This window comes from Hydra vulgaris, chromosome 03, assembly GCF_038396675.1.
Source record: "Hydra vulgaris chromosome 03, alternate assembly HydraT2T_AEP".
In the NCBI taxonomy this organism is placed as follows: Eukaryota; Metazoa; Cnidaria; class Hydrozoa; order Anthoathecata; family Hydridae; genus Hydra; species Hydra vulgaris.
This window is the reverse complement of record NC_088922.1, coordinates 34,079,597-34,106,903: the sequence shown is the minus strand read 5'-3', so window position 1 is coordinate 34,106,903 and position 27,307 is coordinate 34,079,597. Positions and strand designations below refer to the sequence as shown.

Here is a 27,307-nt window from a genome sequence, read left to right as displayed (position 1 = left end):
TTTGTAAATAATAAATCTTTCTGACTTGCCACTTAATTGCGTCACATTGAGGTTGTATACATTTTATATACTCTAAAAAATACATTGTTTTAAACAAGTTCAATTAAATTTAAAAGAAAAAAAATTAATTTTGCCATACAAAAAATAAAGCCGCAATCAATAATTATATAAAAAAATATTTAAAAGTAGAAATAAGGTCAAAAGGTAAGAACCACACTGCCGGCTACCTTCAGCAAACACTATCGATGGCTTTGGTGTCGGAATATTTATTTGGGATATATTGTCTTTTTCTTTTTGTGATGTTATGATACCTTTAGATTTCGAGTTGTGATATTGAGATACTTTTGGTGATAACGTCGGTATGATTTCGTTACATAAACTTTTGTCGCAACATGTCCTCTAAATATCCATAATTTTTAAAATTTATAGGCCTGTTAAATAACATTAATTAAATAAAATTTAAGAAACTTTTTTAGTATATCATGGTTTCTACGGATGAATTTTTTTAAAGAGGTTTACAATTATATAAACTGATTTTTGAAGGATCAAAATGATACAATTATAATTATTATACAAAAAAATTTAAATTAATGATTTAAAATCAAGTTAAAACATCTGTTTATAGAATATAAACTTATCCTTATAAAATTCATTTTTAATATATTACAATATTTCAAGGGGTTATATATACCCTCGTTATTCAATTAAAATAAAAAAATTAAAACATTTTTTACTTTTTTTTACTTTCTTTTTCCAGACAAATTAAACCATAAACACCATATAAAATCAGAGGCGGGTTTAATCCGTCAAGTAAATTAACCCCGTCAATATGTCCTCAAGTAACCCCGTCAAGTGCTGCAAGTGACGTGTTAAAAAAATTATATATAAATTATGGTATTACGACGTCTAATACCCGCTTAATACAAATTGGCCATCTTTATATTTTTGTCATATTTTGTTAGAAAATGCAATTAGGAAAAAGTTTACAGTAAAAACTATGCTTTCCAGAGGTTGCAAGAATGGTTTTATAAAAATTGCTAATGTAAACTATACTTTGCAGGATATGAGAAAATTGTTTTATAAAACTTTCTTGTGTAAATTATACTTTGCAGGATATGAGAAAATTGGATAAGGTAATTGGTTTACGCTATTAGAAGTAGCAATCTGATTCGTTTAAAAATTAAACTTTTTTTAAAAAATTGTAGTGTAGTCATAGTTTGCAGCACTTGCAAACTACGACTACACTACGACTACACAAAGTATTTCCGTTGTTTTGCCTGAGAGGATTTTTAAATTTTAGTGTAAGCATGGCCTATAACTTAGTTGAAGATGTTCTAAAAAGTTTAAAAACCGTCGATCTTATTATTATTACTTTTTCTTTTTTATACTCGATAAGAGCTGGATACAGTAAAGTTAAGTTAAGAGTTTTATTTACAATCGTTTAAATAACAGATCCTTCTTCCACTCCTCGAGTTGTTGTTATTGTATTATTTATTTGTTTTTTTTTGTTTTGTTTTTTTATATTATTATTTTTTTGTAATTTTTTATTTTGTATTTCTCTCTCAGTTTGCTCAACTGTTATTCAATATCTTATGGCCAATTACAACAAATTGTTTCTTGGCGATTTTAATACGAGAGTGGATTTCTTTATGAGTTTCCCCCTCGGTACGATCTTCAAATAGGTCGTAAAATGCTGGAGAACAATCTCTAGTTATAATAGAACGAACAAGTTCAGCTACATGCTTTTCTCTTTTATCTTTTAGAGAGTCCAGTTTTAATTTGGTAAGAAGAGGGCATGAATGGGCATCTCGATTTGCTCCGCAAATAACTCGTGAGCAATTTTTTGAGCTATTTCTAGTTTCTTTAACTATGATGGTGATGCAGATACAAGAATTGCACTAGAATACTCAAGCTAAGATCTTACTAATGATATATAAGCCAATCTCAGAAGGTCCCTAGTTAGGTAACGACTAGCTCTCGAAAGAACTCCCAAGATACCATGACATTTTTTTAAATATTTTTTATATGAGGACCAAAATTTAGATGCCAGTCAAGGGTTATTCCTAACAGTTTAACTGTTTTGACTAGATTAATTATACAACCGTCTACTACCACCTGTAAATTATCCGGCAGTTTTTTCCTAGGGTTCTTAAATATTAAACCGTCTTTGACGAATTTATTGTGAGGCCATAAGACGTACAGAAGTCTTTGGTTTTTAGTGCTTACGAGTCCACATCTTCCTCAGAGAGGGGAATATCGTCAGCAAACTGAGTTGTATGAGAATTAGAGCAAGTTGGAAGATCTCTAATGTAAACATTAAAAAGTTTGGGACTAAGCCTTATCAATTTAAATATGCCTTATGAAACTTTATTGGATAAATTTATTAATAAAAATAACAAAATAGTTACTAATGAAGATATTTTAAAGACGTTTTGTTGATGGCTATTTATTGTGCCACTATTTCTTCTTATTGTGAAAATAAGAAGAAATATATGTGCAGAAGTTTGTATTGCACTGAGGTAAGTCACTTTTACTTTTTTTTCAATAATAATTATCTTATTATAATTTAATACAATAAGTTAATCTGTATTGTTTGATATTGATTGTATCTCCATTAAACCCCATGTTAAGCATGGGGTATAATGGAGCCCGTTCTGTCTCTGGGTATATAAATGGTCTTTCTGTTCAGGTTCTAATTATAAATTTATAGGCTCTGTATACACACTGTCATAGCCATCAACTGAACTAATCGTTTGTGAATAGTGTAATGCCCAATTAGCCTCAGAGGTTTTTGATAAGTGAATATAATATATATTCACAAACTTTCATAAAAAAAAAATTAAAGGATGTTTGCAAAACTAAATGGATTGAGCGTAAAGATGGTTTAAACATTTTTCTTGAACATTATTTATTTTCCATGCTTTATGTATCATGGCTTCCCCTGAGAGTATCACGGCTTCCCCTAGGAGTCAAACCCTGAAATTCTATTAATACTTTTCAATTTATCTTTCCTTTTTTTATCTTTTCATTTTTTTTTCCATCAGAAATGATATAAAAGTTTTAAAAATAGATGCTACAAAGCATCATGTTTGCTTTCAAATAAAACTGACATTTTAGTTTTGAAACCAAGAACCTGTTCTGTTCAAAAAAATTGTTCTAATGTTCCATGACAGTCTGTTTCACAATACTTCATAAGAGCTGTTACCTAATAGATCATGTATCTACATTTATATCGACAAGATTTAAACCAGAAACTGTAGCTACATATAAATGGTTAGCAATTATTCCATTTATTATGATTTCTTTTCTTAAAAGCCAATTGTGTTGGAGGCAGCAGTTTAAGATGATTTCCGCGAGGCAGCAGTTTAAGATGATTTCATTACGTTGAATCGTGAACTAGTTCTTTAAGAAAAATATTGGGAAAGATTCTCTGGGACTAATTCTGACGTATATCCTTAACTGTTAAATCTATATCATTCCCTGGATTTGAAAGTATTAAGATAGATTTAAGGATACTAGGGACACTTCCTGTTACTTTATGTCAGTGTGAATGTCAGAAGATTGACTTAACGGTTTGGCATTAATTGTATTGTCTATCATGAAATTGTTCCATGTATTGATAATGTTATTAACGAATTTTCTATAAAAAATTAACGACTTGATTTCAATTATTAGTGTTTATGGTGCTTATTCTAACACACACCAAATACTTTATATTAAGAAATTCTTGTTCCTTATCACCGCTCTTCATATAATAGCTAACAAATAGGCATGGAAACCCGTGGACAGGCCAAGACATTGGTGGTGTCCTTAACAGGACAGGTTATATGTAACCCCATACTTTTGTTTGGGATTAGCTATATGATTAGTAGTCATAGTTAAGGCAAATACTGACATTCTCTTTCTGACATTGATAATCTCACACGGCGTAACAACAATCTGACATGGCGTAAGGCGCTTTTTTTTGACGGGGTAAATTAAAAACCTGCGTCCGCCCCTGATAAAATGTCAAGTTTTTGCACAAGTTTGCAATTTACTGCGTGTCTAAAAGTATCGTGTATAAAGTTCTAAAATAGCAAAGGGGAGTCACCAGCGTAAGCAATTGCTTTTTTTTATTGTAGCTCATGTTTAGGTTTTGACTCAGAGGCGATTATAGGAACAAAGTGAGGAGGGCGAGCCTACAAAAAGTACCGACTGCTTTCTAAAATCCCCCCAAAAAATAGCCCACAAAACTAAAAATCACTTAACTCAAATGATTCAAATACCCGACAAGTCGACTATAATCCTCAAAAAATTGACAATAAGTTGTTATCTTAGGGGAGGGGGAGAGGGGCATGACATCCCCTTTCCACGTAGAATCCTCCCTGATTTGACTATATACTTCATTTAAAAAATAAATTGAAATACATGTATATATACTTTATTTAAAAATCATCACGTAACTATTTAAACTAACTACAAATAAGTAAAAAAAACTTACATTGCAATTTTCAAATCTTTCCATTAAGCACAGAACTTCACAAGAGATGTCTGAGCAATCGTATATTTTCTTTCTTATCGTTTGACCGTTTTCTTCAATAACATACGATGCCATCATGCAACGTGTTTGTTCGGATTTACATTTTTTAATGGTTATATTGAATAGACATTCTTTTTGACTGTTTGAAGAACACGAATAACACTCCAAGTTGCTGACTAAATATAAAAAAACTTTTAATAATTGAATTTATCACAATAACTTTTATACGCAACTGTCTAAAAACATTAGAAATACTTAATACATTTTTTCTCTCTTTTAAGTATCACGTCATTATAAAAGTGTAAAATACTTAGTATTTTCTATTTAACTCTCGCCATGTTGTTAGTGGGTGTATATAGGGAAGGAGTGGTAGCGGGGTTAGTTGTCTTTTATAACGGGGTAACAGTTAAATTTAAGCCCTACATCTTTATGCTTAACTTATACTGTTTAAATATATATATATATATATATATATATATATATATATATATATATATATATATATATATATATATATATGTACACATATATATATATATGTACACATATATATATATATATGTACACATATATATATATATGTACACATATATATATATATATATATGTACACATATATATATATATGTACACATATATATATATATATGTACACATATATATATATGTGTGTGTGTGTGTGTTTCGTTTTGAACAAAATACTTGTTATATGTTATCATAAAATAAAAAAATAATAAAAAAAGATACATAAACCAAACAATCCTATGTCAAATAGGTAAAAGAAAAAATAAAAACTGTTTTGTTTTCAATTTTTAAGCAAAAAATTTTGTTGAACTTGTTTTCTACAAAAGTGCTTTTAGCATTTACTAGAAACTTTGTAAAACTTTGTAGAAAACAGTAGAAAACAGTTTTTTAGTAGAAAACAAGCACATACTGCTGTTTCGATATATGTTACTGTTTAGATACATTAATTACTCAACTACTTCAAAAACGTATTTAATGTGGTTTTTTTTAAAACCACATTAAATACGTCTTTATTAAACGTATTTAATAAAGTCTTTATCCAATAAAACTTTTTTTTAACTAAAACTGCTTATCTAATGCATTTTTTTCTCCTCCTGTTGTAATATCTACCAGAGCCTAAAATCGGCAAGTTGAGAAACAAATTGCCGTTGTAAAATCAAATTTGATAAATAAAATTGATTAAAAAAATTTAAAATCCCAGCCAAAATTAAATTTGGTGGGGTTTAGCAACGAACGTTCTTTACAAACAGAGGTTTTCAAATTTACGATTTGCTTTGCAAACTAAATAAAGAAAAACTTTAAACCATTGTGTAGTTTTTTAATTTTGTATTTTCTTTTTAAGTTAGTATTTCTCTCGTATTTATTACTACAAACTGATAGAATTGTGTTTTCGCGTGTGCTCACCTCTTCAATATGTATTCAAAGAATTACAAATACAATTAGCAAACACCAACAACATCTTCTAAAAGTTAGGGTTGTTTCTTTAATGGGCAAAGTTGTGTTTTCTAACCATTACATCGACTTTAAACAAATATTTAATAAGATTGTCACTAATTTTTACCAGGTCTTACATATGAGGCGCCTCACAGGAAAAGGTACCAAGTCTTAGTTTCTAGTTACAGAGATATTTGACATAGTTAGTCAGGTCAAAAAATTCAAAAACGAGATTATTGTTTTTTTTTATAGTTTTATCATATTACATTACATATAAGGTATTTTTATGAGAAAAAATTTTTTTGGTAGTTGCAAAAAAGGATTTTTTTTAAATGTGGAAAAGATACCAACTCTTCGTCAGAACTGTTTTGATAATGTTCTCTCCTCTAGAAGTAAAGAACTCCTTGTTAATTATATTTTTATGCTGTATTATTAACGTTTTAGCGTGCCAGTATATAATACTTTTTATTTTTGATCAATAATCGTTAAAAATCCTAAGAATCGTTGAAATTATAACTTATATGTATGTTATTTATTACCCCTTTAAACCGAGCATGGTGACCAAATATTTTATTAAATTTTTTGTTATGATTTAATCGTAGTACAACAATTATTGATTGATAATATAATTATTAGATTAAATAAAGAAATAATTTTAAATACGCTTTTCTCTGTTGAATTCCTCTTAACAGGTGCTACTTTAGAAACAAATTGATTTCAAATGCTGACGTAATTAGCCCGCTTAATTTATAAATTTAACTATGTATTGCGGTTTTTTTGTATTTAAATAGAAGTGCATGACAGTGATATTCATACACACCAAACTAATTATAACAAATAAACAACTATTCGTTGCGAAATTTCTGCTAGTATTTCAAACCAACGATAAGAGCCGACTCACGTTAGGTGTAGAAAAAAGTTCAGATAAAATTAAACTTTAAGTTTAATTTTAATGACTTGTTAATATTGATGGTTTTTAGCTATTATGAATCGTGAATCCAGTACTTCTAAAACAGCTGATATAGCAAAGCTTTTGAATAGTTGTGGAACTTATAGTTTAGATCCATCAGAAGGCAACGATGCCCTGCACGATTTCTTTGAATATAGAGATCGTAAAAATGATTTCGATGAGGATTTTTTAATGTCTTATTCACCTGATAACCAAGCATCAAGCGACGATGACCTTGACTTTGCTCGATGAACCGATGAGTGAGAATGCACTTTTTGCTTCAACTTCACAGGATGAACTGACGATCCAAAATGACACTGTTGTTCTTGATAACACCATTGAGACAATAGTTCCTCTCCGTTCACTTTACTCACAGTTATTTGAAAATGAAGATGAGGAAAAAATACAAAAATTTATAAAATCTGGTTGTGGATGTAATCAAGGAGTAAAAAATAAATACTGTATGGCGCGCTTCTCACATTCAGAAATACGCGAATACAGACTATAATGTTTTGAGATTGATAGGATGCTTAAACGTGAAAACAAACTGAATGACAATATTGTTGCCCAGTTAAGTGCTCTTCTTCACACGAGTGAAAGACTAATGTGTTGTAATCGTTATGAAGATCAAAATGAACTTCAATCAAAAACACTGATGGATTATCGGTTTCACGGATACAGATATGTTTGAAAACATTCCTGTTTTTGAATGGGATTGGTCGTAAACGTCTTCGTCTACTACGCAGGCGAGTCATTAAGTTTTAAACTGCTCCTCGTAAACATGGCAATACTGGAAGACAACCCAAAAATACTTGAACAAAAGTAGATGCCACAGCAGTTGTTCAATTTATAATAAATTATGCTGAAAATAATGCACTAGTTCTACCCGGAAAAACTCGAGGAATAAGAGATAATCGGATGATGCTTCTTGCGTCATGGGAGACAAAGAAAAGCATACATAAAAAATATAAATGAAGTGGCTTCGGTCAAAGAGTTTGCTGAATGCATAGAAGCTAGTACTCCAATTTCAAAATTGAAAAAATCAGTCATCGTCGGTAACGAGAATGGTAAGAGCAGCAAATATTTGTCAAACAGTTCAAGAAACGGTTGGCAATCTAGATTTTTCGATGGGTTTGCCTGCGGTTAAAAGAAAGCCGTCCACATGTTCTTACTGCAAACAAGTTGGACATATAAATAAAATGTTAAAAACAGTTCCAGTTTGCCCCAAACGAAAGCAGATACACAATTTTGTATTTTATTAAGAGTTGGTACCTTTTTGATATTTCAGTTATGTTTCCGTTTTTTTATTTTTAAAGAGTTACTGAAATTTATTTGATGTGAAAATTTGTACCCGTAATCTAAACTGTATTATGCATTTAAAAACAGAAAATACCCACTAACTTCTTCATTAAACTGAATTTATAACATTTTTAAATTATGCGAACTTTCAACTTTAATTTTCTCAAAAACGCTATTCCGGTCGTTGTCCCGCACAAACAGCTACAACTTGGTTAAAAATAAAAATATTAAATTTTTTTTCTTTTTGATCATTTTTCTTTCTATTATACAGTAGAGCTAATAACTCCATTTCTAAGACTTGGTCCCTTATCCTGTGAGGTGCCTCATATACTATCATTATAATATATTAACATGAGGTTTAAATTTCTTTGTTAGGTAAAGGTATTGATAAAAAGTTAAGGTGTAGATAAAAAGTTAGGATTTTGATAAAAGCTTGGTTATTTATAAACTAAAAAAACGTTATAACGAAAAATACATTAATTCAACAAATGCAATAGGTTTATCATTAGCAAAATCAGATAAAAAAAAAATTAGTTTAAAATAATCAGGTCTTATCGAAAGAAGCTATCTTATAGAGCTACCTTCCACCATTGATGATGAGTTAAATCAATATATTATTTTCTTAAATAGACGCTGGTGATTAAAATTCAACTTTAATAAAGATAAATCTAATCTCAACCATTTTTTAATCTTATAAAGAAGATCAACATAAATTTATAAAAACAATTAAAAAAAAAAAATCGCAATATTCAAGTTTATTTGTAACGTAGTTATCACGATTTTCATTAACCACTAAAATATTTTAAGAACTAAACGGAGAAAGTTGTTAAAAAAAAATTTTTTAATTATAATAATAATAGAATAAAATAAAGAAAATTATAAAATTAAAAAAACATCTTAAAATAGTTTACCTATATATATTCAAACAATAAAAAGATTAAACGTTACCTAATGGTAAAGTAAATAACAGAGTACACCAAAAAAAATTCATCTTTGAAGATAAGAAAAAATAATATTTCAAATATAGATAATATTAAAAATTAAAATAAGTAGACAAATGATTTCATAAAAAAGCTCTTAGTATATTATTCTCAATTAAAATCATTTGCTGAAAAAAAAAAAGATAAATAATTCATCACAGGATTTTTATGCAAAACAAAAACAAAATGTTTTGCGTAATTTTAACGAAGTGCGCAATCCATTTTAAAAGCTATATATACTATGTACACGCTATGTTTTAATATCCATTTTATATTTACGTATTACTTTATCTCGACAAGCAGTGTACACAAACGGACTATTTGAGCTAACATTATAAATAGAGTCACAATTGGGGCCAGACATTTCTATGGTAACACTAACGTCGTTTATTTGTATACAACTGCAGGAACCGTCTTCTAAAAAAAAAAAATTACCAAACATAATCTATAAATAATTCTTACAGCACAAAAACAAAAACACAATAATAATAAGATTAGTTGCTTAAGGAGTATGTGTTGCATGGTATTTTCACACAACGACCTAAAGCTTTTTTTAAAACGGCTATTACTATTTTAGCCAAAAATTTCATCTCAAAAATTTACAAAATATATTTTTTGAAAATTTAGTTTTATAATGCATTTTTTTATTTATTTTTGTATTAAATACTTTGTTTTTATTTTCGTGAATTTGTTTATTAAACGGACAACGGATGTGACAGCCTTTTATAAAATTTATTTAGTTTTAAGTTATAAATTTATTAGGCAAAGAAAATTTTAAAAATTAAGAATAATTTAAACCTCTTCCAATAAGAATGCTATCATCAGATAATCTTTCCAAACACTTCACACTCGATTTACCACATTTATAATCATATAGCGGAGAACTTAATTAAAAAACATAACAAAAAAGTCTTGATAACACAAAATAAATAAAAGAAAAAAAAATTAGAATAAACGCCTACGTTGTATTTCTAATATCAAATATATTGATTCTTCCATCTTGATGTCCAGTTATAAGCTTGCTCTCGCTTGCGAAACAACAATCGTTTACAGGGGAGTCACAATTAAGGCTGTAAACCTTAATAGAAAATATAATAGATTAACCGCAATTCGCAACCAAAAAGAAATTTAACAGTTAAAATAAAAACTACATTAGTTTTCGAAGAAACATCTACAGCTTGTACATAACCACTTTCTTGACCAACAACAAGCAATTTTCCATCGGTACCATGTTCAAACTGATCTAAAAGCAAAACACTTTAAAAAATGGTTTTACGGTTTATCAATGTTTACAAACCATATAAACTGAATAACAACAAATAATCTTTTACTTTTTCCATTATTTTGAAAACTGCTTCCATAAGAAATAAGTGAACAGCAATTAAGAACAGTTTCACTTTCTAAAAGAGTTGCGATGCATTTTGCACTGCCGCAATCCCACAGAAAAGCTCGACCGTCTCGGCTGCAAGCTTTAAATAAATATCACACTATTAATTGCTGTACTGAAATATTAAACAAAAACTTATATTCAACATTTTTAAACGTTTCCAGGAAATTTTTATGCAACAGCGTAAATGTTTTCAGGAAATATTTATACATGTTTCCAGGAAACATTTATGCAACAACATAAATGTTTCCACCAAACTTTTATGCAACAACATAAATGTTTCCACCAAACTTTTATGCAACAACATAAATGTTTCCAGCAAACTTTTATGCAACAACATAAATGTTTCGAGGACAAAAATAGTCTTACAAAAATATTAATAGTTACATATAAAATTTCTTCCTCTTTCGACAATTGCAGTGTCAGTAATGGCTGCAAAAAAAAAAAAAAAAAAAATTAATTCTATTCAAAAAAATAAAAGATAAATAATTCTGTATTTTATAACTTTATTGTTGACAATTAATATTTTTGCCTAGGCATTTTCCATTAAATGGGCACGGAACAAATTATCGACAACTACATGATTGAGTCTTATGATTACAAATTTTAGAAAAATAAAAATTTTTATTGAGAGAATAATTGTTATAGATTGGTTTAAGAAAATGTTATAGATTAGTTTAAAAAATATTTCATTCTCTTGAATAAAAATGTCTAATAACTTGGAATGATTGGAATAAGCAACAAATCGGATAACAATATAACAATATATAACAATATAACAACAGCAAATAACACAATGTAACAAAAAGGTTTTTTTCATTTCTGACTAGTAATAAATATTTTTATACTGCTTAGTTCTCGTATATACAAAATTGCTACATATACAAGGTGCGGGAAAAGTTCCTGTATAAAAGTATAATTTAAAAAAATTATCTGTATGGTATTTCTTTCAATATATAGTGTGTTTTTAGTATTCTTTTGTATTCCTTCATATTCTTTTAGTATTTTTTAGTATTATTTTGTTTTAAATTAAAGTGTAATTTGTTTCTCGTCTTGTACAGGAACTATGTATATATATATATATATATATATATATATATATATATATATATATATATATATATATATATATATATATATATATATATATATATATATATATATATATATATATATATATATATATATATACATATATATAATTTTTAAAAAAAAATTTTGATGCCTTTATAATGCCAGTTTTTTGTTTTTTTTACAAAAACAAGTTTTAACTATACAAAATTAACTAATTCAATAAACTTGCTAGAATTGTAATAGTCTAAATATTACACAATGACTCAGTAATTAACACTTTAAAAAATATATATATCAATGTCTTCAGTTTTTTTGACAAAAAATACTGTTTTATCTATCAACTATTATATATATTGAGTTTCTATGAAACATAAACAGCAGGTTCTGACTTTTATTTAAATAACTTATTCTACTGCAGCTAGGGAGCTAGTTTCGTTTAGAAAAATGAAATGTCTTTTAAGGGTTTTGTATAAAGAATAGGGCTGCCAATTTGAACTTTTTAAAAAAAGTTTGAACTCAAACACTTTCAAACTATTTAGGAAAAAAGTTCAAACTTTTTCGAACTTTTTTAAATAGTTTTTATTTATTTAAAATTGAAAACAAAAGGGTTCAAGTTAAGTACAAAACTTTTAATTTATTTTTAAAAACTTTTTATTTGCTTTTAAAAAGTAAATGCAAAGTATCCTCCTGCAACTAATTACTTTTTGTATGTGAAAACAATCCAAGACTAGAGAGCCCTTTCACGAAATCATACCTAATTTTACCCTAGTTAATTACATTTGAAAATCATGTTATAATAAAACATTTTCGGTTCTTTAGCTAGAGCCAATTCTTTGTTATGATTTCTAGTTACCATAGTTACCATTTTTGGTTTTTTCATTAACATCGAGTCTACCTCTCTAAGCTGGAGTAATCTTTGAATAAGATTAATTTGCAAAATTATCTATATTATTTCTTTTTATTTTGTTCTCAAACTGATTACCTTGATTTAAAACAACTGGGTTTAACAAATATATAACTTTTATGTACTAAATTATTATTTTATTAATTTAATTTTTATTGATGCTATTACATTTGAGTATGTATATTTGTAATAGTGCGTGTTGAGACACATTTTGCTTGTTGCAGCTTTTGGGAACAACTGTAAACTCTCCTAAACTTCAGATCTTCTAGATGTGCTAATGCTGAGTAGCCATTTTTTGTTTGAATTTTAAACCCTTTATAACTTTAATTTCAAACGTAAATAAACAGTGGTCAAATGGTGAAAAAGTCACAGTTTAACTACTTTTTCAATAGGAAAAAACTGATTCTACCTTAAATGTGATGTCGCTACGGGTGACAAAAAAAAGCAAAAAAATTCAAATTTATAATTTTTACTTATATTTCAGCTGTTTTTACAAAAATTATTGTAAAGACATATCATTTTTTTAAATTTAAAAGTTTGAACTATTAGGAGAAAAAAGTTCGAACTTGAACAATTTTTGCATAAAGTTTGAATGTTCAAACTTGAACATGTTCAAACTAGCCCTAATAAAGAACAATAAAGTACACAATTTTTTTACAAGAAATGCAAATAATTATCGCTAAAAAAACTAGAACAAGAAAAGCGGACAAAAGTCTATCTTTTACAATGGGATAAAATTGTACAACAAATTGCCAAATGAATTTAAATCACTTGACAGGAGGAGATTCAGGAATCAAGTTTATAAAAAAGAAATGAAATGTTATGTACTATATTTTACACTGATTTTAAATAGCAGTAAACAGGCTAATAATAATAACAATAATAATAATAATAGTAATAACAATAATAGTAATAATAATAACAACAATATAAATAATAATAAATAATGATAGTAATAATAAAAATATACTCTAAATTGTTATGATGCTTTTCAATCAGTGTTATAATAATGCAAGAAAAACATGACCTAAAGTATCTAATAATACTCCCAATTTTAGAAACCAATTATAATATTAAATACATTTAATACATTGTTGTGGCCACAGCAATGGCCACAACAATGGCTGCAACTATGGCCACAGCAGTAATTGTATTCAAAATGAAACTGTATTTACAACTTTATCAATTTATTATTTATCATGTCACTTCCAGCACTGAAGTGATATCAATAACTATACCATCAGCTACATGTCTAGTTTGTCAGCTACTGATTTAACTATTTAAATAAATATATTCATTTAAATATTTTATTTCAATAACTTTTATTTAAATAAATAGCAATACATATACATATTTGTTGCAATATATGCTCAACAGCAATATATGCTCAACAGCAATATATGCTCAACAGCAATATATGCTCAACAGAAAAAAACTGGACAAACAATAACAAAAAGAGCTTGCAATTAAAGTTTAAAACAAAAATTATTGCAGCTTTAATGTTGGATCAATTTAGACCAACCTCTGATGAAGAACCAATACCAAACTTAGACCAACCTTTGATGAATAGTACTTTAATCTATTTTTATTTTTATTTTTGCTATTAAATTCAATATTATTATAATTTATTATAACCTCCTTTATGCTTAACTAAAGTGACGGGACAAGATCCATCTTCTGTTGACCAGATCTTCAAAAGCATATCATCTCCTCCTGATAACACAACAACTCCAGATGGAAAGAACCGACAATGTGAAGGGTCCCCATAATGTCCATCCAATGTACGCTATATTTGAGTAATATTGCTACATTAAAATTAATTAAAACTTTATAACAAGTAATATAAAAAACTCCAATTTATATTTAATTCTTGCAATTTAACTTCAAATTTAACTTTATAAGACAAACAATAACTTATATAATGAAAATAAAAAATAACTCGTGTAAGTCCATCATCTGTTTGCCATACACACAAAGCACCATAACTACAAGAAACAGCAAGACTGCCACTAGGTGATAAATCCATACAATGTACCTATGAGATTTAGCATAAAAATTTCATTATTAAATCTAAATAAGTTTGCTGCAATAAACTTTACTGATAAACACAGACATCAAGTTCTCTAAACATAATAGGGTAAGTTGGTATTAACTATTGCATATTGCATAATGTTGTAGTAGTAATAGACAGTTGAAATAAAATTAGCCTAGGATCTGACAGGTTTTTGGTAAAGAATTGCTTGCAGATTGTTAAAAATTTTTGGGATTAAAAAATTGCTTATTAAAGTGCTATAATTGAAAACAATATTTTAAAATGATATTTGAATCACTGAATGATTTAAATTTATCAAAACCTTTTACATTTTGAATATTTAAACTAAATTTCTAATAAATTGTCACTGTTTGAAGATTTCAACAGTAAAATTTTCATATTTAAATTAGAAAAATCATAAATACATTTACATAAAATAGTTATAAATACATAAAACATAAAAACTATAAATACATAAAACATTTATACTAAGGATAGATTTAGTTATAAATACATAAAACATTTTAACTAAGGATAGATTTATAAGAAAAACATTTTTCACTTGATTAAAAAATATCATCATAAGAATGTGTTTTTAAAGTATATCTTTACACATCTTTCTGCTAAGCAACATGGTTAAAATACAACTGTGTCTAATCTCAAACCCCAAAAATTTAGGCAAGTGCTCTAGAAATCTCTGGTTTGACTTTATTATGTGTGTTGGGTTTCTTTAATTGAAAAATGTTGATTTGTAGGCGGCTACATAACTTCTGCAATAATTAGATTAATCAATGGATGAGTTGGATGATCAATGGGGCAATAAATGGATCAGCTCGATACTTTAAGAATTGATTTTTAATATTTGAGATGTTGTGTAATTCAGACTTTGATGAATAAATTTTTATGAATGTATGCAGTGAATACAATTTATTCAAATTATTAAATGTTATTATGTTTTATATATATATGTATATATATATATAAATACAGTATTGGACAAAACATTTGCAACCAACATCGAACAATGCTAAAAAGTGTTCCTAATTTTACATGTCTTAAAAACGAAACAAACTATACTACCACAGCAAACAGTTCAGGAGTCTGGAGTCATAGCATGCCATGAAATGAGCAATCAGCTGACAGGTGACAGTACACAGGCAGAATTTCGTTGACAAGTGCCATTTTGCAGCGGACAAAACAAGTGCAACTTTTTTGGTTTGTTTCATTTTCTTAAGTCTGGTTCGTGTCAATGTCACGGAAGTTTTTTAATAATTAAAGGAAGTATCCAGAAGTTTCCAGAAGCATGCAGAAGCTTCCAGAAGTTTCCAGAAGAAGCATCTGGAAGCATCCAGTAGCATCCAGAAATATCCTGAAACATTCAGAAGCATCCAGACGCTTCCAGAAGCTTCCAGAAGCATCGAAAAAAAGAATCTAGAATCTTCCAGAACAGGTTCACACAGGTTCATTTTACTATATAAGAGACATGTAAATCGACATGTAATTCAGTCAGTATATGGAAGTCAATCAGTCAGTATTATCAAGGCAGTTTATCGAAGTGAGTTTTATCAAAGTGTTTTATCGAAGAACATCAATACAAGAAGTGAAATACAACAAGTGTTTTATTACATCAATACAGTCCACATCCAACCAAGAAGTTGTGTTCCACAGAGCATTATTGTATCATCACAAGGTAAATGTAACACAGTAAACCTTGAGAAGCGTGATTATTTATTTATATTATTTTTATGACTTCAAGTGCAAAAATGGCTCCCGACAGTCTTGGATTGGAACTAAGAAAGAAAATTATTGGCGATTACGTAAGTGGAATGTCACAAAAAAGTATTTGTGATAAATATCGCGTGAAAAAATGGACCGTATCAAGACTATGTTCCAAATATCGTTCTACGGGGAAGTTGGCAGCAGATAACAAAGGTGGAAGACCGCATTCCACCATTTCTAGAGAGGATTCTATGATCGTCAGATCAGTCAAGAAAGATCCCTGGATATCATCAGTCGAGATACAAAAGCAATTAGAGCTGCCTGTATCGGACCGAACAATCAGACGACGTGCTGTTGATGCCGGATTGTTTTCTCGACGCACTGCAAAGAAACCGCTGATTTACTAAAAAACCAGAAGAAAAGACTCCTGTTTGCTTCATCTCATATTGACTGGAATGTGCAGAAATGGCAAACTGTCCTGTACAGTGATGAATTGAAGTTCAACATCATTGGGAGCGATAACATTTGCTGATAACATACTGCCATAAGACCGTGAAGCATGGTGGAGGCAATGTAATGGTCTGGGGGTGTTTTTCTGCTAACGGTCTAGGTCCAATACATCGAAATGATGGAATAATGGATCGTTTCATGTATAAAAATATCCTGAAAAATGTTATGTTACCTCATGCTGAATGGAATATGCCAATAAAATGGGTTTTTCAGCAAGACAACGATCCGAAACACACTGCAAAAGTAGTCAAGCAGTGGTTTCAAGACAACCACCTATCAGTGATGGATTGGCCGCCTCAATATCCGGATCTCAACCCTATAGAGAACCTGTGGGAGATCGTCAACCGCAGAATTAATCGTGAAGGTGTTCGTAATAAGGATCAACTGTTTGAACAAATCCAAAAGGCCTGGGCAGCAATTCCACAAAGTTTCATTGATCACCTGATCGAATCTATGCCTCGAAGATGCAAGGCTGTGATCGACAACAAAGGATTTGCCACGAAATATTGATAGCGAAATACAGCTTGGTCAACATTTTGTCAAGTTGCACTTGTTTTGTCCAGAAGGAAATCAACTTTTTTTAATACTTTTGATTAATTTATTAATTTTCGTGTAAAAATAATGAACTTTGTGATGAATAAAATTTGATGAACTTTGTCTCTAAACAGTTACATAGTTATTTCTCTAAATTAGAAAAATGCAGCACTTTTATATAAAGAAACTAAATTAGCATTATTTGGTTGCACTCGTTTTGTCTGATACTGTATATATATATATATATATATATATATATATATATATATATATATATATATATATATATATATATATATATATATATATATATTTATATAAACAATAACTTTATAATTTAAAAAAAAAGTTTATTAATGAGATATAATAGCATGTTAAATAAACTGCCATCTCTTTCAAATTAAAATCAAATTGCTTTTTTCCTAAAATAATTTTTCAAATAAAATTTTTTTGTTATGATATAATTATTCATTACTCTTCCAAGATTAAAAACTGCATTTTAGAAACTTAAGTGAGTAGAATATATAAAAAAGAAAATTTAACAAAAAAACTTACATAACTTCTAACAAGACAAAAAAAACTTACATAACTTTTATGAATATTGTTAAACTCTTTTATTGGTGAAAAGAAATATGTTGTTATATTAAAGTCTAAACATTTAACCATCAGCACACCCTAAAAATATAGTTATTACTAGTACACTAAGTAAAAATTTTATCATAAATACATCTTATATATAAATTATCCTTAAACCACATAAAAAACAGTATTATCAAAGTCAAACTTAAAAAAAAAAAATTCTAAAATGAATACAGCATAGAAAAACACTACCAATGATATAACTGTTTTTTTAAAGTTTATTTTTTTTATTGTTATTTTAATTCACTCCAAACAAAGCTGCAAGCAACCACTATTAAGTTAGGAGTCACTAGAAAAAAAGAATATCACTTAAGAGCAAAGAAACGGTTGACAGAAGACTTGAAAAGTTAAAGGTTGTATAAGTCATGAAAACATGAAGATGAGAATTCCAAAGAGTTAAAGTGCGAGGAAAAAAACTAGACAAATAAAAGTTTTTAGAGCATGCAGGGATAGATATAGTAAATGAATGAGACTTTGCTGAATGACGAGTCAAACAAGAATGTGTTTTAGTTGATGGAACTAGAGATGATAGTTCCTTTAAACAGCAACCAGGATAGTATTTGTAAAAAAAAAGAAAAAGATACAACTTTACAATAATGGGAAAGAGGCTCAAGCTTAGCAGATAGAGAGGGTCCAACTACGTTTACATTGTGTTTTTTGACCTTGTTTAGAAAAGAAAGAGCATCATTGGAAGAACCAGCCCAAATATGACAACAGTATTCCATACAGGGGCAAATAAGAGATTTGACGAGGTAGAGAATGGAATCAGGAGTAAGAAAATGGCAAGCACGATAAAGAGAAAAAACTTTAGCAGATGCTAATTTTGTAATGGATTTGATATGTGGTTTTAACTTAGTAATCGATTGTATATATCGTTTCCATGAAAGGTCAGTAGTAAACAATAATCCAAGAAGAAGTAAAGAAGAGGACTCAGTGAGAGGGTTTCCATTCATTAATATAGGAATTTTGACAGTATTATGATAGTTGTTTGTAGTAAATATCTGAGTTATGCTGGAGTTAAAATTTACAAGCCACTGCAAGCCCCAATCTGCTACAGAAGTGAGATCAGATTCAAGATTGGCTGCCTGTTTTAAGCAATCAAAAAAAAAAAGACTTTTTGTTAATCCAGTGAGAAAATATATATAGTTAAGACAATATACACTTGTTAAGGAATATAAAGTTAAGTCATCAAAAAAAAGAGCTACTTTAGATAAGGTTGTCAGGAAGATCATTTATATTGTTATTAATTATTAGTATTAATAATAAAATGATGATCAATCAGTATAATTTCTTCATTTTGCTTCAATCATTCCATAGTCATATTTTTTACTAGTGTTTATATATATATATATATATATATATATATATATATATATATATATATATATATATATATATATATATATATATATATATATATATATATATATTTAAACAACTTTAAAAGGTAGATTTTTCTGATGAGTCTTTATTGATGAAACACAGTGTTAAATGAGAAAAATATTTGTTAAGTGATTTTCTACTAATTTATATATATATATATATATATATATATATATATATATATATATATATATATATATATGCATATATATATATATATATACATATATATATATATTAAGACAATATACACTTGTTAAGGAATATCATTCTCAACATTAAAACAACATTATTTTAATCTCTTACCAAAAATATTTCAAATGAAATTAATTCTGATGAAAAAATATTGTTAGCAAAAAAAACTTTGAGCATACTGTCATTGATGCAAACTGATATATCAACAACATTAATAAATTTATTTAACTGTCCAAATATGTTGATATTAACACAATGTTATCACATCGTTCAAATGTTTTTGCAATTGGTACTGGTTACGAATTTTATTATGTAGAAGAAAAAATCTTAAATCCCAATGTATTAAATTCAAAACGATCAAAACCAAATTGAACACTATGACCACAATAATCAACATGATAAAAGGTTGCTTAAAAATACATAAACTAACAACTTTCCTGAATTGCTTCATTACTGGGCCAACAACCAATGCTTGCTAAACTAAGATAAATGTAATAAACTTGTTGCCAGGCAAAAGATAGCAATGTAACTGAGGAGAAATATTGCCCAGCTTAACTTTTCTGAAATTGAACAAATATGGCATGTGATCAAAGTTGTAAAGGATTCTCTTCTTATCAGATGTTTTTATTGTCCTCATGACTTAACAATTACTATTTTGTCTGTGATTTAGCCACTATATCAGCAGCAAAAACTGTGTTATTAAAACTAGGCTGCTCATCAATGCTTCTTTATAGATACTTTACCTTTAAAACACATCTTACCAATTCATTGAAGAAGGTAGTATTGTTGCAATTAATACCCGCACAGTTAAACTCAAAGAATGTCTTGATGAATGTCTTCTTATCCAGCTTGTTTTCCTAGATATTATTTCATATATATATAAAATTACTTTTACTTAGTCACTTTTAAGGATAATTCTTTTAACTTTACATAATAATCTCAGACAAAGCAGACGGCTCAATAAAAACCACTAAAGTAGATCATCTACAAGACACACCTGTACAAGCTCATTGATCATTACATAGACTCTTTGCTTGACAAAGGACAATACAAAAACTATTCTAACAAAAAATAATTTATTAGGAGCAAAGCCGATTACAATACCTCATCAATCTGTATATTATCTGTCATTGGACAACAACTTTCTTCTAAACTTTTTAAGTTAAAGAATTGAGAGAGGGTTGCAACCACAATAAAGTAGTCTCCTCAGCTGTAATGGCCCTCTTGGCTTTAGGGAAAACATTAAAAAAAAAAACTTTTAATGGAGGTTCTTTGTATGAAAATAACCAGCTTCTAGTTAAAAGATACAAAACAGTTGTTAAACACCATCAACTTTGCCATTTTAAAAAAGACAACCATTATGGGTTATGACAGAAGTAAAGCTAAAAAAAAAATTCAGGGTGAACATTTTGCAGCTGTTCACTCAACACATTAGGCACTTCGAGCTAAACATAGGTTTGCTTGCAAAGTATTTAAGGAGATTATAAATAAAGCGGTAAACAAACATGAAGAAAAGCTTGTCAAAGATTCAAACACACAAATACTCTATGGAAACCATCGACAGTATTTTATCATACACTTGTAACTACAACTATTGATCTTGGCGTTTCTGTCTCAAATGACCTGAAAATCAGAGCATAAGTTAAAAAAACAGCGTGCACTACCAATTGCATGTTAGGAAAGCAAAAAAATGCTTTTTGCTGCAGGACTTTATGTAAACTTAACTTTATGTCTGACCACATCTTTTGCCAGTCACATCTTGAATTTGCCATTTAGATTTAATCATTAAATGCTTACATCATTAAATGGACATAATGTTATCAATGATGTTTCAGACCACATCAACAAAACAACATTATCTAAACCATATGGAGAAAAAAAACCTGCAGACACTTGGACTGCAGATGTTTTTGGACAAAAGAACGCCGCCAATAAGGAGACAATCCAGAAGTTCAAAATACTCAACAACATCAACGAAATAAATTTTTTAGTCCAACAGCATCAACTCATTAGGTGCAACATATAAAATTTGTGCAGCCACAACAAGCAGCTCGAATGTCAGTTTGTAAAAGAATGCAAGCAGAGATCTAACTATTTATAACTAAGACAATAAAGACAGGAATGTAATTATAAAAAAGCTATAGAAAAATTCTAATAACTGGTTTAACAATAATTGGTTCCACAACTTATGTTTTCAGTTTAATGCCATTTAAAGTCAAAAGTGCAGTTTAGATAATGAAAACTTGTTCTTCTTAAAATATATAAATTTATAGAAAAAAAAATTTCTCTTATATGTAATATTTGTGCCGGAAAAAAATTTTTGTTTTTTTAAGGTAATCATGTGAAAAGTGAAGTATTTTATTAAAGTTTTATAAATTAGTTTTATTACATAAAATAAAACTTTTGTAAATTTTCTCAACTTTTTTCTTAACTTAACTTTTCTCAAAAATTAAATCACTTCAAGAAATACAATTGTTAACAATTCATATTAACACATTCATGCTTCAGAGTCAAATCAAACTTGTTACTATAGTTACTATAGATAGAACTTTTATATTATTATTTTATAGCTAAAAGTTAATCTAAAGAATAAAAAATGTGAAGATCATAGCAGTATGAGCACATAACTTTGTAAATTGATGTAGAGTAAACAAATATCTATAATAATAATAACAACCTTAAAACATTTTTTAAAGTTTAAAACATATATCTTTAATAATAATAACAACCTTAAAACATTTTTTAAAGATTAAAACAGTTTATTTAAAACAATAATAATTTCTGTAAAGCTGAAAAGTTTAAAAGATGAAGATGAAACTTTAAAAGTTCATTGTAGATGCAAACTAAAGAAGATACTTTATAATTTATATTTTATTATATTATATATACATACATACATATATATATATATATAAAATATATATATATAAATATATATATATATATATATATATATATATATATATATATATATATATATATATATATATATATATATATTATACAGGGTTAGTCAAAAGTTTTGTCTCCCCTTAGTGGCACTTTTTTTGAAGTACATTTTATCTCTTGTCAGCGTTGTAATTTATAGATAATTATTTTCAGTATCTAACCTTGACCTTAATACTGTTGTTTACTGATGTTATTTAAAAAAATACGTTTTTGACATAAAAACTATTTGATTTAATATACGAAGATTTTATTATAAAGCAGGAAGGTAAGAATATTTAATAAGGTGCTGTTATTAAATAAACGTAGTTATTTTATAATGAGCATGATTAATAGATAGTATTTTGTCTATATTATTATAAAATGAAAACACGGATTGTTAGGGTTTAGTTTAGTGTTCAAAATTTTAAAGGTGAAATTTTCATCATGCATGTCAAAAGTTTTGTCTCCCCCCACCCTAAAATTAAATTTCAATTACAAGCGAAGTATTCTGGAAAACTTATGTTTTGTATTATTATTTTAGATGGGAAAAATAGCTGGTGTCACAAATACAGCTCCTGCTTTAAGAAAAAGAATGGCGGAACTGCAGAAGGCTTTGTCACCAGCGTCAAAAAAAATCATCACCGAAACTATAAAAAATAAGTGGGGTTCATCTCCAGGTGCTTGCGCAAGAAAGCTGAACATGTCGCATCGATATCGGGGAAAAAATAAAATCGTATCAGAATCAACTGTACGAAGATTCGTTCGCGAACAACCGTGGGGTAAAATTGCTTATAAACAGCCAATAAAACCCCTGCTAACTGCAAAAAATAAAGACGATCGCTTAAAGCTGTGCCAGTGGTTAGACGAAAACGGGTATCTGGACGATAACCATTTGGGGCGTATCAAGAGGAGTCACATTCTCTGGACGGATGAGTCGCCCATCGAACTTTTCCCGACTCCGAACCGACAAAATGTCCGCATTCGCACTGACGACAAAACTAAAATTATCCCGGCGCAGAAGCCAAAAAATGGACTTAAAATTATGGTTGCCGGTGGAATGTCAGGGTATGGTTTGACAAAATTAATAATTGTCCCAGAAAAAGTTACGATCAATGCTGATTATTACATAAATAATATTCTTCCAGTTTATAAAGAAGCTTGTGTAGGAAAACAAGCCGGTAATGATGCTGACTGTCGCCAACTTGTGTTTAGCCCTCAACATGTGTTATTTCAGCAAGATGGTGCTCCAGCACATTCTGCAAAGAAGACCCAGGAATTTTGTCGTAAAAATTTTGCCGCCTTTATCCCAAAAGGTCGGTGGCCAGGTAACAGCCCTGACATGACCTGTATCGAACACTTGTGGGCAAAACTTCAAGACAGTGTGCTACTTGAACCACGGCCAAAAAATAGGGAAGAACTGGTACGCCGTGTTCAAAAAACTTGGAAATCGATGGATGGTGATTATCTGAAGGCTCTGGCGGAATCTCTGCCGAGTCGTGTTGCGGCTGTTCGAGCTGCAAATGGAGGACATACTAAGTACTAAGCATGAATTATATTTTTATTTTATTGGTTTATGTATTGTTGTGTTTAATAAATATGTATTTCTTGCAAATCATTACTTGTTTTTGTATTAAAGTTGAAATTGTTAGACCAGTGGGGGAGACAAAACTTTTGACTAACCCTGTATATATAAATATATATATATATATTATATATATATTTATATTATATATATATTTATTTTATATATATATATATATATTTACATTATATATATAGTATATATATATTATAATTTATTGAACTTTAAATGATATATACAAAAAAAGAAAACATATTTTGTTAAATTTATCTCAAAAATTATTTATCTAAACATCAGTATATAAATATGACAGAGATGTCAAAAAATTGCAAAACTCAAAAGATAGTTGTAGTGACAATTGTTCATAAATTCAATTGTCTCAAAGATCTGAGAATCAAGGCAAAACAAGTGTATATTGCAAAACATATGTAATGTGTATGCTTTTTATTGAAAAAATTTATGTTTAATCTGCAATTATTTATGTGAAACCATTTTCTCTTTTGAAATTCCTACTTTGATCTTCTATTTTCATATATTAGATAAGTGGATTATTTTTCAATTATATTATACAATGAATACAATATACTTTATCACTCATTTGTGCTGTTTAAGTATTAAATATAAGAAAAACATTTATGAGACCTGAAAGGAGCTATGAAGAAAAATGGGAACCTCATTTGGAACTCATATATTCATATGGAAATATGAATATATGAGTTCCCTTTGAAAAAATCCTGCTCAGAGTTGGATCTATATGGTGCTAAGCCTATATAGGTCATGATGTGACCCATATGCTCTGGTAGAGTGGGTAGGGCAATAACTTGAAAAAATTTTAAACATCATAAAACTTTAAAATATTTTTCATAAAATATTTTTTTGTTAAAAATTTTCTTCACTAAATATTTAAAAATTTAGAAAACAAGCAAAAAGATGGGAAGGAAAGGGGGAGAATGCACTAAAATATTTGACATCTCCTTTTCAAAATTTCTATAGCTACCTTCTCACATACCACACTTTTATAATTCAAAATTATTAAAAAAAAAATTTTGCAATTATTTTAATTAACATTCTTTAATATCTAATTAAAAATAGCTTCTTTTCGTGCCTTTTTCTAGTCTTTATTTCTATAATTAAAAAAAAATGCTACAATAAATTCCACAAAGTATTTGTATAAAAACTTGTATAATAATAAATCTTTTAATAAAAAACAATAAATTCTTCTAATACAAAATGTTCGCACCTTCCTGACTAAATGTACTTCAAAACCATTAGATGCTATTAATTCAACAGCGCCATCTTTTATCCATGAGTTTATCATGCCATACATACTTGGTGCACCTGTAATAAAAGCTTCATACTTTCTAATATGTGAACTTTTTGAAGGTATTTAATTTTTCATGTTTTCAACATATTATTTCATGGAAACATGATGTAATCATAAAATGTTATTGATGTCATGTTACCATGGTAAATAGACAAATGTAAATTTCAAAAATTTATGTTATTTAGTTAAAATATGTGTTTGGTTATTTTTATTATTTTTCTCAGAGCTATGCCTATGAAAATAATGGTTGCATGTTTTAAGTAAGAAAGTAAGATTATTTATAAATTATTGCTTTTAAGTTTATTAAATAATTTTATTTAGCAAGATCTTTTTTTTTATTTTTAATATACTTAAGATATTTTAAATATTAAAAAAAAAAAAACTTGATAACAAACTGGTGCAACTAAATTTAAGCTTCAATTCAACAATTAGAAATAATTAAAAAATAGATGCACATATTTTTTATTTTTTTACAAGTGCACATTTAGCTACAAACAAACATTAATAGCTCCAGCTTTAGCTACAAACAAACATTAATAGCTCCAGCTTTAGCTACAAACAAACATTAATAGCTCCAGCTTTAGCTACAAACAAACATTAATAGCTCCAGCTTTAGCTACAAACAAACATTAATAGCTCCAGCTTTAGCTACAAACAAACATTAATAGCTCCAGCTTTAGCTACAAACAAACATTAATAGCTCCAGCTTTAGCTACAAACAAACATTAATAGCTCCAGCTTTAGCTACAAACAAACATTAATAGCTCCAGCTTTAGCTACAAACAAATATAAATAGCTCCAGTTTTAGCTACAGATAAATATTAATAGCTCAGCTTTAGCTACAGATAAATATTAATAGCTCAGCTTTAGCTACAGATAAATATGGCTACTGTCTCTAACTAAATACCCTAACCAAAAATGCTTTTTAATACCTTAAATCTTGCATTTTCCATTTATGCAATTTAACTTGCCTTTTAGCAAATAAAAGATTATTAATTAAAAAGAGGAAGAAATCATTAAAAATAAAAAATTATTTATTAAATTTGACTATGGAGAGACTTTGTGGTAATTAAAAACGTTCATGTATGAATCAACACAGCTTTGTTAATAAATAAATAAAAACAAAATAATGTGCAATACATTATTTATATTGTATATAATGTACAATACTTTATATACTACATATTACATATGTTCTGATTATCTGTATATTAGAAACATGCCAATATTTTTTTGACTAGGTTTACATACTTAAAAGGTAGCTAAAGAGGTCAACCTTTGCAGCTATAGTTTGGAAAAAAATAAAAAATCTTACAACATGCACAACTGAAAAAAATTAAATAAAAAAGATAATATATATATATATGAAAAATCAAAATAGCTCTGACAAAAAATACAATAAGAAAACTTTAAAAGAAAGTTTGTCACGCACCTTCTATTAAACAGGACACCCAAAAACTAGAACTTGATTCACTAGGATACAAGATGAAAATAATTCTTACTTATTTTAATTAGTGCAACAAAATAAGTTCTAGAATAAATCCTGGTTAACTTAAATTGATCATATAGCCAAAAAATTAATATATAGCAAATAAATTTAACATATAGCTAAAAATAATTAATTTATAAACAAAAAATTGATATATAATTGATATATATCTTAAGACATAAGAAAATAAAAACATTGAAACACTGATAGAAAATAAAAGCATTGATTACTTGATTACTAAATACCAATCATTTTGAACAAATAATTGAGGCAACTCTATCTTCATTATTATCCTATAATAAAAAGTTAAAATTCATCACTAAAAGCAAAATAATATTTTTTACACACAAAAACATTTTCATAAAAAAAAGCTTCATACAAAATATATTCCTTAGTTTAAAA

At 28.1% G+C, this 27,307-nt stretch overlaps 1 protein-coding gene across 1 annotated transcript; it reads right to left on the bottom strand.

Annotated features, from left to right (window-relative positions):
* On the bottom strand, positions 1-27,271 carry LOC101238741 (proteasomal ATPase-associated factor 1). The gene is made up of 14 exons (XM_065792992.1): positions 27,136-27,271; positions 26,849-26,889; positions 25,333-25,430; positions 17,951-18,040; positions 14,510-14,605; positions 14,206-14,356; positions 10,980-11,024; positions 10,537-10,674; positions 10,357-10,448; positions 10,168-10,283; positions 10,004-10,089; positions 9,174-9,622; positions 4,481-4,695; positions 1-399 (listed from the first exon to the last, which is right to left on the bottom strand). The coding sequence occupies exons 1-12, from the start codon at positions 27,189-27,191 to the stop codon at positions 9,456-9,458; spliced, it is 1,176 nt and encodes a 391-aa protein (XP_065649064.1). The 5' UTR covers positions 27,192-27,271; the 3' UTR covers positions 1-399; positions 4,481-4,695; positions 9,174-9,455.
* Between the last annotated feature and the right edge of the window lie 36 nt (positions 27,272-27,307).